Source organism: Bufo bufo, chromosome 3, assembly GCF_905171765.1.
Source record: "Bufo bufo chromosome 3, aBufBuf1.1, whole genome shotgun sequence".
In the NCBI taxonomy this organism is placed as follows: Eukaryota; Metazoa; Chordata; class Amphibia; order Anura; family Bufonidae; genus Bufo; species Bufo bufo.
In genome coordinates this window covers 439,715,024-439,729,196 of record NC_053391.1, presented here as the reverse complement: position 1 = coordinate 439,729,196, position 14,173 = coordinate 439,715,024, and the positions used below count along the sequence as shown (strand labels likewise).

Sequence of the window (14,173 nt, the reverse complement as noted above, 5' to 3'; positions counted from 1 at the left end):
TACACTGCTCGTTTCCATGATTACGACCACCCTGCAATCCATCAGTGGTGGTCATGCTTGTACACTATAGGAAAAAGCATTGGCCTCTCTGGCGGTCGGAACCTTGAGAGAGCGCAAATGCGCAGCACCTCCCAACCCAGCCACCTCGTATCTGCGCTGCAGTGGTGGCGATATTCCTCGGAAACGAGCAGTGTATAATGTGATGGTAAAATGAATCAAGCCAGCAAAGGAAGCAATATGGACAATCACAATACATTAATAAGTGTCTTATATTAACTTTCTCTACATGGTAAATTCTGTTAGCTGAAGTGAGACAACCCCTTTAACAGTCCAAAAATGTTATGGAAAGAAAAAGTAAGAATAAAGTTGACGTATCTGCAGTTGGTAAGACGATGGTTGGTAGGCAGGCTGTCTTGTCACATGCCCTAGTTACAGGCCAACATGTGCATTAAAGGGAATCGGTCACCAGAATCATCACCATTAAACTAAACCTATTGTCTTGCAGCACTTACTACCTCCTTTCCAGATGTGCTTTTCTTTCCTTGCTGCTTGGTTTCTATCTTGAAAAAATCCACTTTATTCCTTATGCAAATGAGCCAGTAAGGTGCCCAGAGGGGCGTTATTTTTGTTCAAAGGTGCCCAGGCCCGCCCTCCAGCAGAGCCCAGGCACGCCTCTCCTCGGCTCATACTCTACGCCCCCCAGCAGCGTCATTGTCCCCCCTCCCCCACACTATATCACTAACAGCAGAGAACCCCACCCACCATTGCCGCGCTCTTCCAGCAGAGGATGAAACCGTCACAGGGCTCGGCGCATGCCCAGTAAAACATTGGAGGCCGATTCCCTCAGTTGAACGGAAGAGTGGAGGCGCTCGCAGTGTTCGGAACTGAGGGCATCAGCCTCAAATGTTTCACTGGGCATGCGCCGAGCCCTGTGGCTGTTTCATCCTCTGCTGGAAGAGCGCGGCAAGATTTGTCAGTGACCCTGAAGGCAAGGGTGGGCGGGGTTCTCTGCTGTTAGTGATATAGGTGGGGGGGACAACAGCGCTGCTAGGGGCGTAGAGTATGAGCCGAGGAGAGGCGTGTCTGGGCTCTGCTGGAGGGCGGGCCTGGGCACTCAATGCGGCTGTTCCTGGGCACCTTTGAACAAAAATAACGCCCCTCTGGGCACCTTATTGGCTCATTTGCTTAAGGAATAAAGTGGATTTTTTTCAAGATAGAAACCAAGCAGCAAGGAAAGAAAAGCACATCTGGAAAGGAGGTAGTAAGTGCTGCAAGACAATAGGTTTAGTTTAATGGTGATGATTCTGGTGACAGATTCCCTTTAAGTTAAAATTGTCAAATCACCACCAACTACATCAATATCTACATTTTAACTAGCCTGAATAGGTTGTGTCCAGGGGTCTCCTAACCCATTTGGCACCCCAGAAAGGAGTAGATGAGGTGGCCATGTATGTATGTGACTTTCTTCTTTGTAATTTTATGGAAGTATTAAACATTCAGTCCCAGAAAGTACTTACTGTACATGCATGGGCCAGTCTTTTTCTTTATGGAGTGGAAGTGGGGAAGAAGGAGACCCTCATTCTCCAAACAGATTGAGTCCTAAACGTGGAACTAACACGTATCATTTATAGTTTATACTTTTGATATGCCATAAATGTCTCAGATGGTTATAGCAGTCCTTGGAATTAGTTCAGACTGACAATGTAGCTCTCAGACCAGAAAACATCATGCATCCTGGTCTCTAGCAACAAACCAGATTATAGCTTTCATTATCCTAACGTCCCTTTGGAAAATAAAAATGGCGATCTAATTGGTGGCTAAAGGCTACTAACCCCCTATCCTTTGTGCCAAAATGTCTGAATGACCACTCAATCAAAACAGAAAATGAGATTATCTTATGCATCAGATGCCATACCCACGTCAAAAGACTAAGCAGGAAAACATAAATGGCAAATTGATCAGAGTCCTACCTCTTTGAGTGGTATAATAACATTGCAAACTCCATCTTCCTTACTGGCAAAGCAGAGATAGCTGTCAGAAGTATATATCCTGCCAGGCGTATGGCATCGGCTGAAGGGTGTCCACAGAGAACAATCCACAACATCATACAAGCTCTCAATTCTTGGAAGCTTAAATATGGCTCGAAAAAACTCCTTTTGTGCTCTTGCTTCTAGATCCCTTTGACAAGAAACACCAGATTACTCTTTATTTCTTAGGATATTAACCAAAGTATAATGTCAACTAACCTATATTATTTGAACAAATCAATGTTACAAACATTTGGGCTGCTTTCACACGGCTGTGTGTGGTCTGTGATATGCAGTCCATGTGATGGCCGCATTTTTTTGGACCATCTGAGGTTCAGGTTAGCAGAACTCAAAGCATCATAATGATCTATGGTGCAGGGAGCTCAACTCCCAAGAGCCACGGTTGGTCCAGAAGATGTAGCCGTCACATAGATCGCATTACATGGATATTACTTTTTTTTATTAAGGTCAATTACATGAGAAAGCCCGAATGAGAACATTTCATAGCCCCATGCCTTTTGCTATTACTGAATAATAGACGGTCATCATATTTAATGTACTTCAAAATATTATCAATTACAGCAAATGTCTCTGTAATTGCTTCTCAAGATCCTGTAAAAAATATTCAGACCAAAAGCAGCGTAAAGCATATCAGAGAATCTGCTTATCTGCACATAAAGTAGACCAGAGAGATAGCGGCGACTTCTTTTACAATAACCGAGCGGACAGACCCCATAGGGCTTCATCAGGATTATACTGTGTGAGATCAGAAAACTGTGCACAGCTCCGTCACGAGCAGGAGTAATGACACTCACACAAAATATTGCGTACAACAGATAAAAAAATAAAAAAATCTGTATACACCACTGATGTGTAACCCTATTAGCACCTAGATGGAGAAAGGACTGCAATGTGATTGACAGCTCTGCTCTAGGTGTCTGTTATACCCACAATAAAATATTTCCACAGATGTACTCTGTATGATTCTGTGAAACTTAGGCTACTTTCACACTTGCGTTCGGGGCAGATCCGTCTGGTATCTGCACAGACGGATCCGCTCCTATAATGCAATCGTTTGTATCCGTTCAGAACGGATCCGTCTGCATTATATTTCAGAAAAAAATCTAAGTCTAATTGTTAGTCAGACGGATCCGTCCTGACTTTGCATTGAAAGTCAATGGGGGACGGATCCGTTTGAAATTGCACCATATTGTGTCAACGTCAAACGGATCCGTCCCCATTGACTTACATTGTAAGTCTGGACGAATCCGTTTGCCTCCGCACGGCCAGGCGGACACCCGAACGCTGCAAGCTGCGTTCAGGTGTCCGCCTCCTGAGCGGAATGGAGGCGGAACGGTGCCAAACTGATGCATTCTGAGCGGATCCTTATCCACTCAGAATGCACTGGGGCTCTACGGATCCGTTCGGGGCCGCTTGTGAGAGCCTTCAAACGGAACTCACAAGCGGAACCCCGAACGCAAGTGTGAAAGTAGCCTAAAAGGGGTTGCCTCACTTCAGCAAGAGGCATTTATCATGAAGAGAGAGCAAATACAAGCCACCTACTAATGTATTCTGATTCTCCATATTGATTACTTTGCTGGCTTGATACTTTTTCTATCACATTATACATTGCTCGTTTCCATGGTTACGACCACGCGGTGGTCGTGCTGGCTGGGACAGTGTGAGTGCACATAGGCTGGCGCTTTTTCCTATAGTGGGCAAGCACGACCACCACTACTGGATTGCAGAGTGGTCGTAACCATGGAAATGAGCAGTGTATAAACAAATCAAACCAGCAAATGAAGCAACATGGACAATGACAATACATTAGAAAGTGGCTTGCATTAACTAACTTTCTCCACATGGAAAATAACATTTGCTGAAGTGAGACAACCCCTTTACCCATCACTGTGCTTTTGGCATACATATATTGCTGTCTATACATACTGGTTTAGAACATTGATCTTCCAACACAACAACACAATTTAAAATGTGTAAGAAAATTTACAGCCTGTCCTCTATACGCATAGGGATGATTTTATTAGCAAATATCATGGCAAAGCGGTTTTGCTCAGTTTTATGACACAGTTGTCACTTTTATAAAAAAAATTGGACAGGACTTAACAGGAGGGAGTGGAGCTTCCAATACAAACTGGAGTAAATTATAGTGCAAATCTACGCCAGAGATTTTCTGGCTCCCGGACTTCCAGAAGTTATACAGAATTTATTCAGAGGCTTGCACCCGGCTCATCACAGTGATTGCCTAAACAGTGAGCTATCGCAAAAGCATGGTTATGCATTCAGATGGCTTGAAGAAGGGCTGATTTGCAACTTAAAAGATGAGAAACAAAAAACTAAAAAACGTACTGAATGCAGGTCTAAAGTGTGCAGATGTTTAACCTCTATACATGAATCGTCACTACCTCTTAGAATAATTTCGGTGTGGCTGGCTGCTGGCCCACAGGGTCAGAGACACCGATGCAAAGCACTGAGGGATCAAGCAGTTCTCACAGGTAACAGTCAGAAGTCAGGGTAGGTGGAGTCAGAATCAAGGAATCAGGCAGAGGTCGGTACACAGGCAGACAAAAGGATTATAGCTCTTTACAGCCCTATTGCTCAGACAAAGAATAAAAGATACAGCTGAGCATATATAGCCCAGGCTGATGAGGAACTGGAAACAGCCGGGCAGCAGCTCACAGAGCAAGAGAAGGTCAACCCTTGCAGTACTGCAACTGAGGAGAGATACAAGAAACAAAAGTACTAATTCACACAAAGGTAGCAGGCGCCAGTGCACACGGGATAGTAGCAGCATAGAACCCCCATCGTAACACCATGATTTTCTTCTTCCATCTTAACAAAATTTGGTGCATCTTACTCCAGCACGCTACTGATTGAGACTGATATATGAAATGCCTGTCTCAATAAATCCCTCCTCAATACTGAACCCCATAAACCCTAAAATGATCTAAATAAATAGCTTGAAAAAAATTCCCAATAATGAACTCATAACTAAAAGCAGATGACACTGCTTCCTCCTTCCATGAAGCACAGGAGGCAAAATATAAGCTAGCCCCAACCTACAATCAAAACACAGTTCTCTTCTAGGAAATGTCTGTGAAAGCAGAAGTCCTGTGTGTGCAAAGCAACAGCAGAACTGTTCTTTGTAGCTGAGACTTCTCTGCAGTAGTCAAATACATCGTTCAGTTTCTAGAAGATACATCGTTAAGTTCAACCTTTCTCAGATCAATTGCACATTAATTGCTACTTTTAAGAAGCTGTGCAGTGTCTTCATATCAGTGTCATCAATATCAATGATTTTGAAAAGGAATCAGTGCTTGCACGACCCCTGCCAATATGATATTGATGACCTGAGGATAAGTCATCAATATTAAAGGGGAATTAAGAAAATTAAAATATTTAAATATTACTTTTTTATAAATATATTCTCAAATACCTGTCATTATTTATAATGGCTCGTTTTGTCTGGGGAGCAATCATTAGGGGAAACAAAATGGACACTGTCCCATCAGTTCACACAAAACCTGTCCTGATCACACATGAGGACAAGTTACTTTACAACACTGAGGTAAAGACCTGCCTCATCCTCCTCTTTACTCGTCAGGGATTATGATCCTAAATACAGATGATAAGAACTTTAGCTGAATCTCTGGGGAATTTAGTTCATGAGGAGACATGAAGTACAGAGAGGATGGACAGGACAGACTGTGGTAATGGAGACTGTACACAAGTGCTGCTGCTCATTATCAACACCTCACTCTCCTCTCATGTGTCCTCATCATCTCCATTCCCAGAGATTCACCTGTATTCAGGATCATGATTCCTGACAAGCAGAGCAGAGAGGAGGATGAGGCAACACTATGACTCATTGTGGTGAAGTAACTTGTCCTGCTGTGTGATTAGGACAGGTTTTGTGTGTACGTATAGGACGGCGGCCATTTTATTTCCGCTACTGATTGCTCCCTAGACAAAACAAGCCATTCTAAGTAATAAAAGGTATTTGTGAATATATTTATTATAAAATAATATTTAAGCATTTTCCTTTTTTTAATTCCTGGAGAACCCCTTCTCCATCAACGTTACGGACATTTGGGCTGCTTTCACACAGATGTGTGTGGTCTCTGAAATGCAGTCCATGTGATGGCAGCATTTTTCGGATCATCTGAGGTTCAGGTTAGCCAATGGGTTCTCTCTTTCTTTTAATATACCCCCAAATCATATTTGCATTTGCAGCTGCTGCCTGATATGGAGTACTGCTGCTTAGTCCTTTTCTTGTTCTTCTCCATGTAATGTATATACAGCCATATTAAAAATACCGGATCCGTCTCTCCGGTGTCATCCGAAAAAACAGATCCGGTATTTTATTCACATTTTTAAAGGTCTGCGCATGCGCAGACTAGAAAACCGTATCTGTCAAGGCTGCAATTTCATGAACACTTGGTACCGGATCTGGCATTAATACATTTCAATGCTGCAGTATTTTCTCTGGCCAAATACCGTAAAAGGGACGGAACGGAAGACATCCTAATGCATACTGAATGGATTGCTTTCCATTCAGAATGCGTTAGAATAAAACTGATGCGTTTTTTTCCGGTATTGAGCCCCTATGACGGAACTCAATACCGTAAAACTTTAACGCTAGTGTGAAAGTAGCCTTATCCAGAGACAGACGAGCCATAGCAACTGTCTTTTAAGGGAGCAGTGGAAAGGAATAGGGGACATTAAAGGGGTTCTGTAGTTTTTCTTACACTGATGATCTTTCCTCTGGATAGATCATCAGCATCCGATCGGCGGGGGTCCGACACTCTGGATCCCTACCGATCAGCTGTTTGAGAAGGCAGCGGCGCTGGCAGTAGTGCCGCGGCCTTCTCGCTGTTTACCGCAGGCCCAGTGATGTCATGACAGGTATCACTAGCCTGGGCAGGGCTAATCTCAATTCAAGTCAACGGAGCTTAGACGCGCCCAGGCCAGTGATACTAGTCGCGACGTAACTGAGCTTGCGGTAAACAGCGAGAAGGCCGCGGCGCTACTGCCAGCGCCGCTGCCTTCTCAAACAGCTGATCGGCGGGGATCCCGGACCCCCACCGATCAGATGCTGATGATCTATCCAGAGGACAGATCATCAGTTTAAAAAGACTGCAGAACCCCTTTAATGAAAGCTGTTATTATAAGGTAATTACAGATCTTTTGGCAATCATTGACAGACTAACTCAGGTATACATGCCTAGCTGTAATAAACTAGCAAAAAAATATGACAGTAACCCTTTAATTGAGTTCACAAATTCAGGACATGGCCTTGATATTTATTGACTGCAGTAAAAGTACTGAATAGTTAGATAATTTGTTGGATGGCCTAGCACAACAAGGAGCCAAGTATCCCTTTAAAATTAAGTATCCCTTTAAAATTATTAGAAGATGCCAAATAATGGCTTCCCAGGATTTTAAATGTTAATAGCACATTACAGGATAGCAGGCATTAGTACTCCAGTCCACACCAAATTTCATTATACCACTTCAGTCCATTTGCAAAACCTAAGCCAGATGTACCCCACAACATCAGTCTGAGATTAAAAGGAAGAAAAAAAAAACGGATGGAAAGTCAATAAGCAGCAGGATGCCTAATAGCCATAATTATTATGTGCTCATGAGCAGAGCCAGAAGAGTATTTTTAATGACTATTAGAGATTGATTCATTAACTATTCATGTGCGTACAGATCTAGACTACCAGGAAGCGCAATACACTGACGGTCCCTGCGACAAAGTAAAAAAAGAGAGGACATGCCAAAACCAGATCTTTCAAGGTCAAGATGAATTTAAAGCAATTGTAATTTACTATCTAATCTCTAAAATGAAGATCAAGCAGGATTTGTATGCAGTTTATGAAGCCAAAGCCAGGAGTGTTTACAATAAGAGGAGATGACGGTCTTTTCTTTATAGGTGTCCTCCATTTACGATCTGTCTCCTGGATTTGGTTTAAAAAACTGCATCAACAAACCTAAATGTGGTCTGGTGTACTAATCTGTATAATCCGCATATAAGAGATATGTAGATATATAGTATAACATTTATAAAGTTTCAAAATAATAGACGTTTAAAAGGTGTTTGCCCATGAACAGCATTCATACCACAGGATAGGTCATACATATATGATTGCTGGAGGTCTGATCACAGGGACCTCTACAATCACAAAAACGGGGATTCCCAAGATAGCCCATCAATGTACTTAACAGTTCTATACACAGTGAATTCACATTCTCATGATTAGTGGAGGTTTCAGAAGTCAAAACCCCGGTCAATATACATTTATCACCTATCTTGTGCATAAGCAATAACTAGTATTCATGGGCTGACCATTTTAAAGAGGACTTTTCATGGGTCCGGACTTTGTTAACTAAGGCTACTTTCACACTTGCGTTTGGGGTTCCACTTGTGAGATCCGTTTGAGGGCTCTCACAAGCGGCCCCGAACGGATCCGTTCATCCCCAATGCATTCTGAATGGATAAGGATCCGTTCAGAATGCATCAGTTTGGCTCCGTTCCGCTCTGGAGGCGGACACCAAAACGCAGCTTGCAGCGTTTTGGTGTCCGCCTGGCCGTGCGGAGCCAAACGGATCCGTCCTGACTTACAATGCAAGTCAATGGGGATGGATCCGTTTGACGTTGACACAATATGGTGCAATTGCAAATGGATCCGTCCCCCATTGACTTTCAATGTAAAGTCAGGAGTCCCTATTAATATTCCAGGAGTTTTCTCCAATCCGATGGTATATTTTAACTTGAAGCGTCCCCATCACCATGGGTACGCCTCTATGTTAGAATATACCATCGGATTTGAGTTAGATCGTGAAAACTCAGATCCGACAGTATATTTTAACACAGAGGCGTTCCCATAGTGATGGGGACGCTTCAAGTTAGAATATACTAAGAACTGTGTACATAACTGCCCCCTGCTGCCTGGCAGCACCCGATCTCTTACAGGGGGCTGTGATCCGCACAATTAACCCCTCAGGTGCCGCACCTGAGGGGTTAATTGTGCGTATCATAGCCCCCTGTAAGAGATCAGGTGCTGCCAGGCAGCAGGGGCCAGACCCCCCTCCCTCCCCAGTTTTAAATTCATTGGTGGCCAGTGCGGCCCCGCCTCCCTCCCCAGTATTAAATTCATTGGTGGCCAGTGGGGAGAGAGGGGGGGGGGGCCGCACTGGCCACCAATGAATTTAAAACTGGGGAGGGAGGGGGGTCTGGCACCCTGCTGCCTGGCAGCACCTGATCTCTTACAGGGGGCTGAGATACGCACAATTAACCCCTCAGGTGCGGCACCTGAGGGGTTAATTGTACGGATCACAGCCCCCTGTAAGAGATCGGGTGCTGCCAGGCAGCAGGGGGCAGTTATGTACACAGTTCTTAGTATATTTTAACTTGAAGCGTCCCCATCACTATGGGAACGCCTCTGTGTTAAAATATACTGTCGGATCTGAAAAAGCAAGTTTTTTTTCCTCAAACAGGGCAGCATAGTATGGCGAGAGAGCTGCATCAAATTAAAAACACTTACCTCTTAGTGATTTGCGATGGTTGCTGCAGATTTTGGTCTAGTTCATAGATTTCATTGTCCAGCAGCCTTCTGACCGTCACATCTGCAAGCTGCTCCATTTGTCTAAACACCTCATTGATATCAAGAAACATGGAGAACTCACGTTCTTTCCCATGTGTATACACCATGATGATATCCACCATAAGAACGTTTGATGCTCTTTCGAGTTTCTGAACGTCCACCCAGGGGATCACGAGTTTTACTTAAAAGAGAAAAATAAAAATATAATGAAAAAGTGCTGTCAGCTAATTCCAATGCAATTTAGCCAAATAATTTATTCTGACTTTATATTAAAAGGGGTTGTCCAAGTGTTTAAAGCTGAAGACTTAAAGAGGACCTTTCACCCATTATGACATTGTGAACTAAGTATACAGACATGTAGAGCGGCGCCCGGGGATCTCACTGCACTTACTATTATCCCTGGGCGCAGCTCCGTTCTCCTGCTATGCCCTCCGGTATCTTCGGTCACAAAGTTATGGTAGGCGGAGATTTCAGTCACTAAGTTATGGTAGGCGGAGTCTGCCCTTATTCTGCTGTAGCGCTGGCCAATCGCATTGCAGAGCTCACAGCCTGGGAGAAAATAACCTCCCAGGCTGTGAGCTCTGCGCTGCGATTGGCCAGCACTACAGCAGAACAAGGGCAGACTCCACCTACCATAACTTAGTGACTGAAATCTCCGCCTACCATAACTTTGTGACTGAAGATACCGGAGGGCATAACGGGAGAACGGAGCGGCGCCCAGGGATAATAGTAAGTGCAGTGAGATCCCCGGGCGCCGCTCTCCATGTATGTATACTTAGTTCACAATGTCATAATGGGTGAAAGGTCCTCTTTAACTTAGGAATAGGTCATCAGTGTCTGACAGGGGTCCAACTCCAGCACCCCAGCCGATCAGATGTTTAAAGAGGCCATGGTGCTCCGGGTTAGCCCCACGGTCTTTTCCTAGGTCAGTGATGTCAAGTTCACTGGTCATGTGGCCTAGGCACAACTCATTCTCATTCAAGTCTCTATGTGAATGTTCTATGTAAACAGTTTTTTTGTGTGTGTGTTTTTTGTTTTGTTTGTTTTTTACAAATAACAGGCTGATGGTTTTCTGGTTTTATTTTTTGAAGTCACTCTATGTATTCTACTTCCTGTCCTGGCTCTATAACTTCCTCCTGTGTTTGGACTCTTTGCACAGCAAACAGCCTTGCTTGACTTTTTCAGTCAGATAATTCACTGTGGCCAGAGAGGGAAGGGAGGGTAGAGCATCAAACATTACAATGATAAGTAAAATACTATTCTGTGGACATCTTTATCTAGCTCTGTTATTCTAATCCTACCCATTAACTATTTTACTAACAGATATCTTTCTCTTACAGCTGCAGTACGTTAACAGTTACCTATCGATATAGTAGTTTTATCTCTGTAATGACTCCTAAAGAAGGACAGTATTTCGTATTTACTTTCAATGGTGTAGTGCTGCAGAAACAAACAAGAAAAACAGCAAAAGAAATTCTTTCAAAAATTGTTTTCTATTCTTGAGTATATATATGGAGTATAAATTTTTTTTTTTTTTTTTAAATACTCCTTCCTGACAGCAGTGTTCCTTTAAAGGGGTTGCTCTAACAAAGGACATCACCTATCCACAGTTCCTCCGCCCTGTTAAAACGACAATTAATCGAGTGGTGGTCGATCATATGCGGCCCCCGCCTTTAAATGGCATGGAAGGGCACATGCTTGACTGCTGCTCCATTCAGGCACCTTCTCTTTGCAGCCATACAGCGTGGAAGAATGGGGTCTCAGGACAATGAAATACATTTATGTACACATTAAGAAAATACAGTATACTACAAATGAGCAGAGATTTTTACAGGTATTACAAACACAATCTGTAAGCTAGTATCAAAATCTCAGCATGTCTATAGTAGGTAGCAGATAATTTTACTAAAAGAAGCAACTTTAATCCGGAAAAATAAGATGCTCACACAACAACAAAGATACAAAGGATACTGTATAGGAGGACATGAAGCACTTGTCGGAGATAAAAGGATCAATAACACATAAAAATCTGTTGTTTCTCTAAAGAAACTGAATACAATCAATCATAGGAGATGACAGGATCCAATATTAATAAAGGTTAGTGCTTGATTACTGAAACAGGCTCTCATTGCTGATATTGACTCGTACTGTGTACACATGTAATGTGTACTGACTTATTACAATTGATGGTTCTTCAGTTTTAATAATTCTTTGCAGTCAATGACACAATGTTTCAGACATACTGGCACCTACTTAATAAACGCTTTTAAATATTAATATTTACTATATACTGTTAAAAAAAAAAAAATGATGAACTACCACAATACTATCCAAGGGTTAATCCATAAGTACAATAATTGCTATGGACTTCAGATGCAGATTTGTGCAAGTAAAAATCAATAGTGGAATACACCAGGTTTTACAGATCTAGTCCACATGCTGTGGAGATTTTCCACATAGAAACTGACCCGCAGTGCAGATTTTAAAAGCCAAAAAGCCACAACAGTAAATTTTTGTTGCACATTTTAAATGTGGATTTAACCCCTTTCAACTTATCAGGGTTGAAATCTTCAGAAAAGGATTGGCAGTGAAAATCTGCTGTGGAGAAATCTGCCACTTGTAGATTAGACCTTATAATGCACAATATTCCAGCTTGCTATGAGATGCTCAAATATTGAAGTAACCCGTTTTAAAGGGTTATCCCACAAAAAAATAAGAAAAAACACACCAAGAACCTGCATCACACAGGAAAGCATTATCTTGACTTACTAACCCTGTCCAAACAGTTGACAAACCTTGTTCTCTTGTCCTCCACCCCTGCACAGAAAATAGTCCAAAGAGATTTGAGCGCTCAGATAACTGTAACAGAGGTCTGAGAAGGTCTGGAAGACCAAGAAAAATTTCAGAGACAGGATTGCTAAAAAGGCAAATAAGAACCCCCACTTGACTGCAAAAGACCTTCAGAAAGATTCAGAAGACTCTGGAGTTGTGGTACATTGTTCTACTGTTCATCGATCCCTGCACAAATACGGCCTTTATGGAAGAGTCATCAGAAGAAACCCTCTCTTGTGTCCATACCACAAAATTCAGTGCTAGAAGTTTGCAATAGAACATCTAGACAAGCCTGATGCATTTTGGAAACATGTCCTGAGGTCAAAATAGAACTATTTGGCCTCAATCAGCAAAGGTTTTTTGGAGAAAAAAAAGGCACAGAATTTCATGATAAGAACGCCTCTCCAACCATTAAGCATGGGGATGAACAATAATGCTTTGGCGTTGTGTTTTAGCCAATGGCACGAAGAACATTTCACAGGTAAAGGGAAGAATGAATTCAATGAAATTCCAGAAGGAAGAAATTGAAAAGAGGATGGCTTCTACAAATGGAAAATGATCCTAAACACACCTCAATAGCCACAACAGACTACCTCAAAAGTCGCAAGCTGAAGGTTTTACCATGGCCCTCACAGTTCCCTAATCTGAACATCGTTGAAAATCTGTGGATAGACCTCAAAAGAGCAGTGCATGTGCAACGGACAGGGTATTACCAGGGGTCCCTTAAAGTGAATTTTTTTTTTCGTGACGCCAGTAGCATTTCAGCAACAAGGGACTGGGTCCCCCTAAGTAGATAGTGTTGGTGGTACCCAAGTGGAGGAATGCCAGAGCGGTGTAAGGGTTGCCTATAGTGTCCCTTTAGATGTCGTGGCTGAGCACGTGTCACGGTGCTCCTACCTGAATATCCTGGAACCCCAGGCGTTGTCATCCGAAGCAGTGAAAACAGGGGGAATAGTTGAGAAATCTGTAGAAATGATTGAGTCCAGACTTTGTATTAACATTGAAAACAGCTCTACTTAAACTTGAATCACAAAACAATCTTCCAACTTTATCTTGGTCACCAGCAAGCTTGGCATTAATTCTGGCAGGCAAACACATTTGGCTCTACTACATCTGAACCTCTTTAGCTCTGCTGTTCTGTCAGATTAAATAGAAACTTTTCCTTTCTGCTGAACTTTACTTTCTGTAGTCTGGTCTGTCTTTAACTTTACCCAGGGAACTTCACTCCTGGCTTGTGAGGCTTGCAGCCTGGGCCTCTAGGTCCAGAAGTGCTGAAGATGAGCTCTGCTGGCTTGCACACCCTTCCCCTTGCAGGGGTTACTCTAATCTCCTCCCTCTCTAAAGAAGAGGGCAAGAATGGAAAAAAGGTTCCACTCTAGACAAACTAGCTCTGCCATAGCTGCCGCCATCTGCTGGTGAACCAGGTACATTACACTTAAACAGTTACAAAATCAGAAATACAGATTCACATTATGCAGGACCTTGCAATAAATACACAGGATGACACCGTACCAGCATACACAGATAGAAGCAGGGCGTAGTAGTGGAAATGCCACTCGGGGGCGTTACACATGCAAGAAAACCCAGGAGTCCAGAACTGGAGGACCTTTAAAAGGATGTAAATCCCTCAAACAAGAATTGAAAGAATCTTGGCTGGCAAAAAGCATTTAAAAACTGTGATACTTG

The 14,173-nt window shown here is 42.8% G+C and overlaps 1 protein-coding gene across 2 annotated transcripts in view; it reads right to left on the bottom strand.

Moving 5' to 3' along the window:
- TBC1D8 (TBC1 domain family member 8) overlaps positions 1 to 14,173 on the bottom strand; it is a 97,406-nt gene that overhangs the window by 22,379 nt on the left and 60,854 nt on the right. For both annotated transcript variants that reach the window (XM_040425026.1, XM_040425027.1), the window contains exons 6-7: positions 9,596 to 9,836; positions 1,971 to 2,178 (exon numbers count right to left, since the gene is read on the bottom strand). In XM_040425026.1, the coding sequence (XP_040280960.1) occupies positions 1,971 to 2,178; positions 9,596 to 9,836 (449 nt within the window). The remainder of the gene's footprint in view (positions 1 to 1,970; positions 2,179 to 9,595; positions 9,837 to 14,173) is intronic.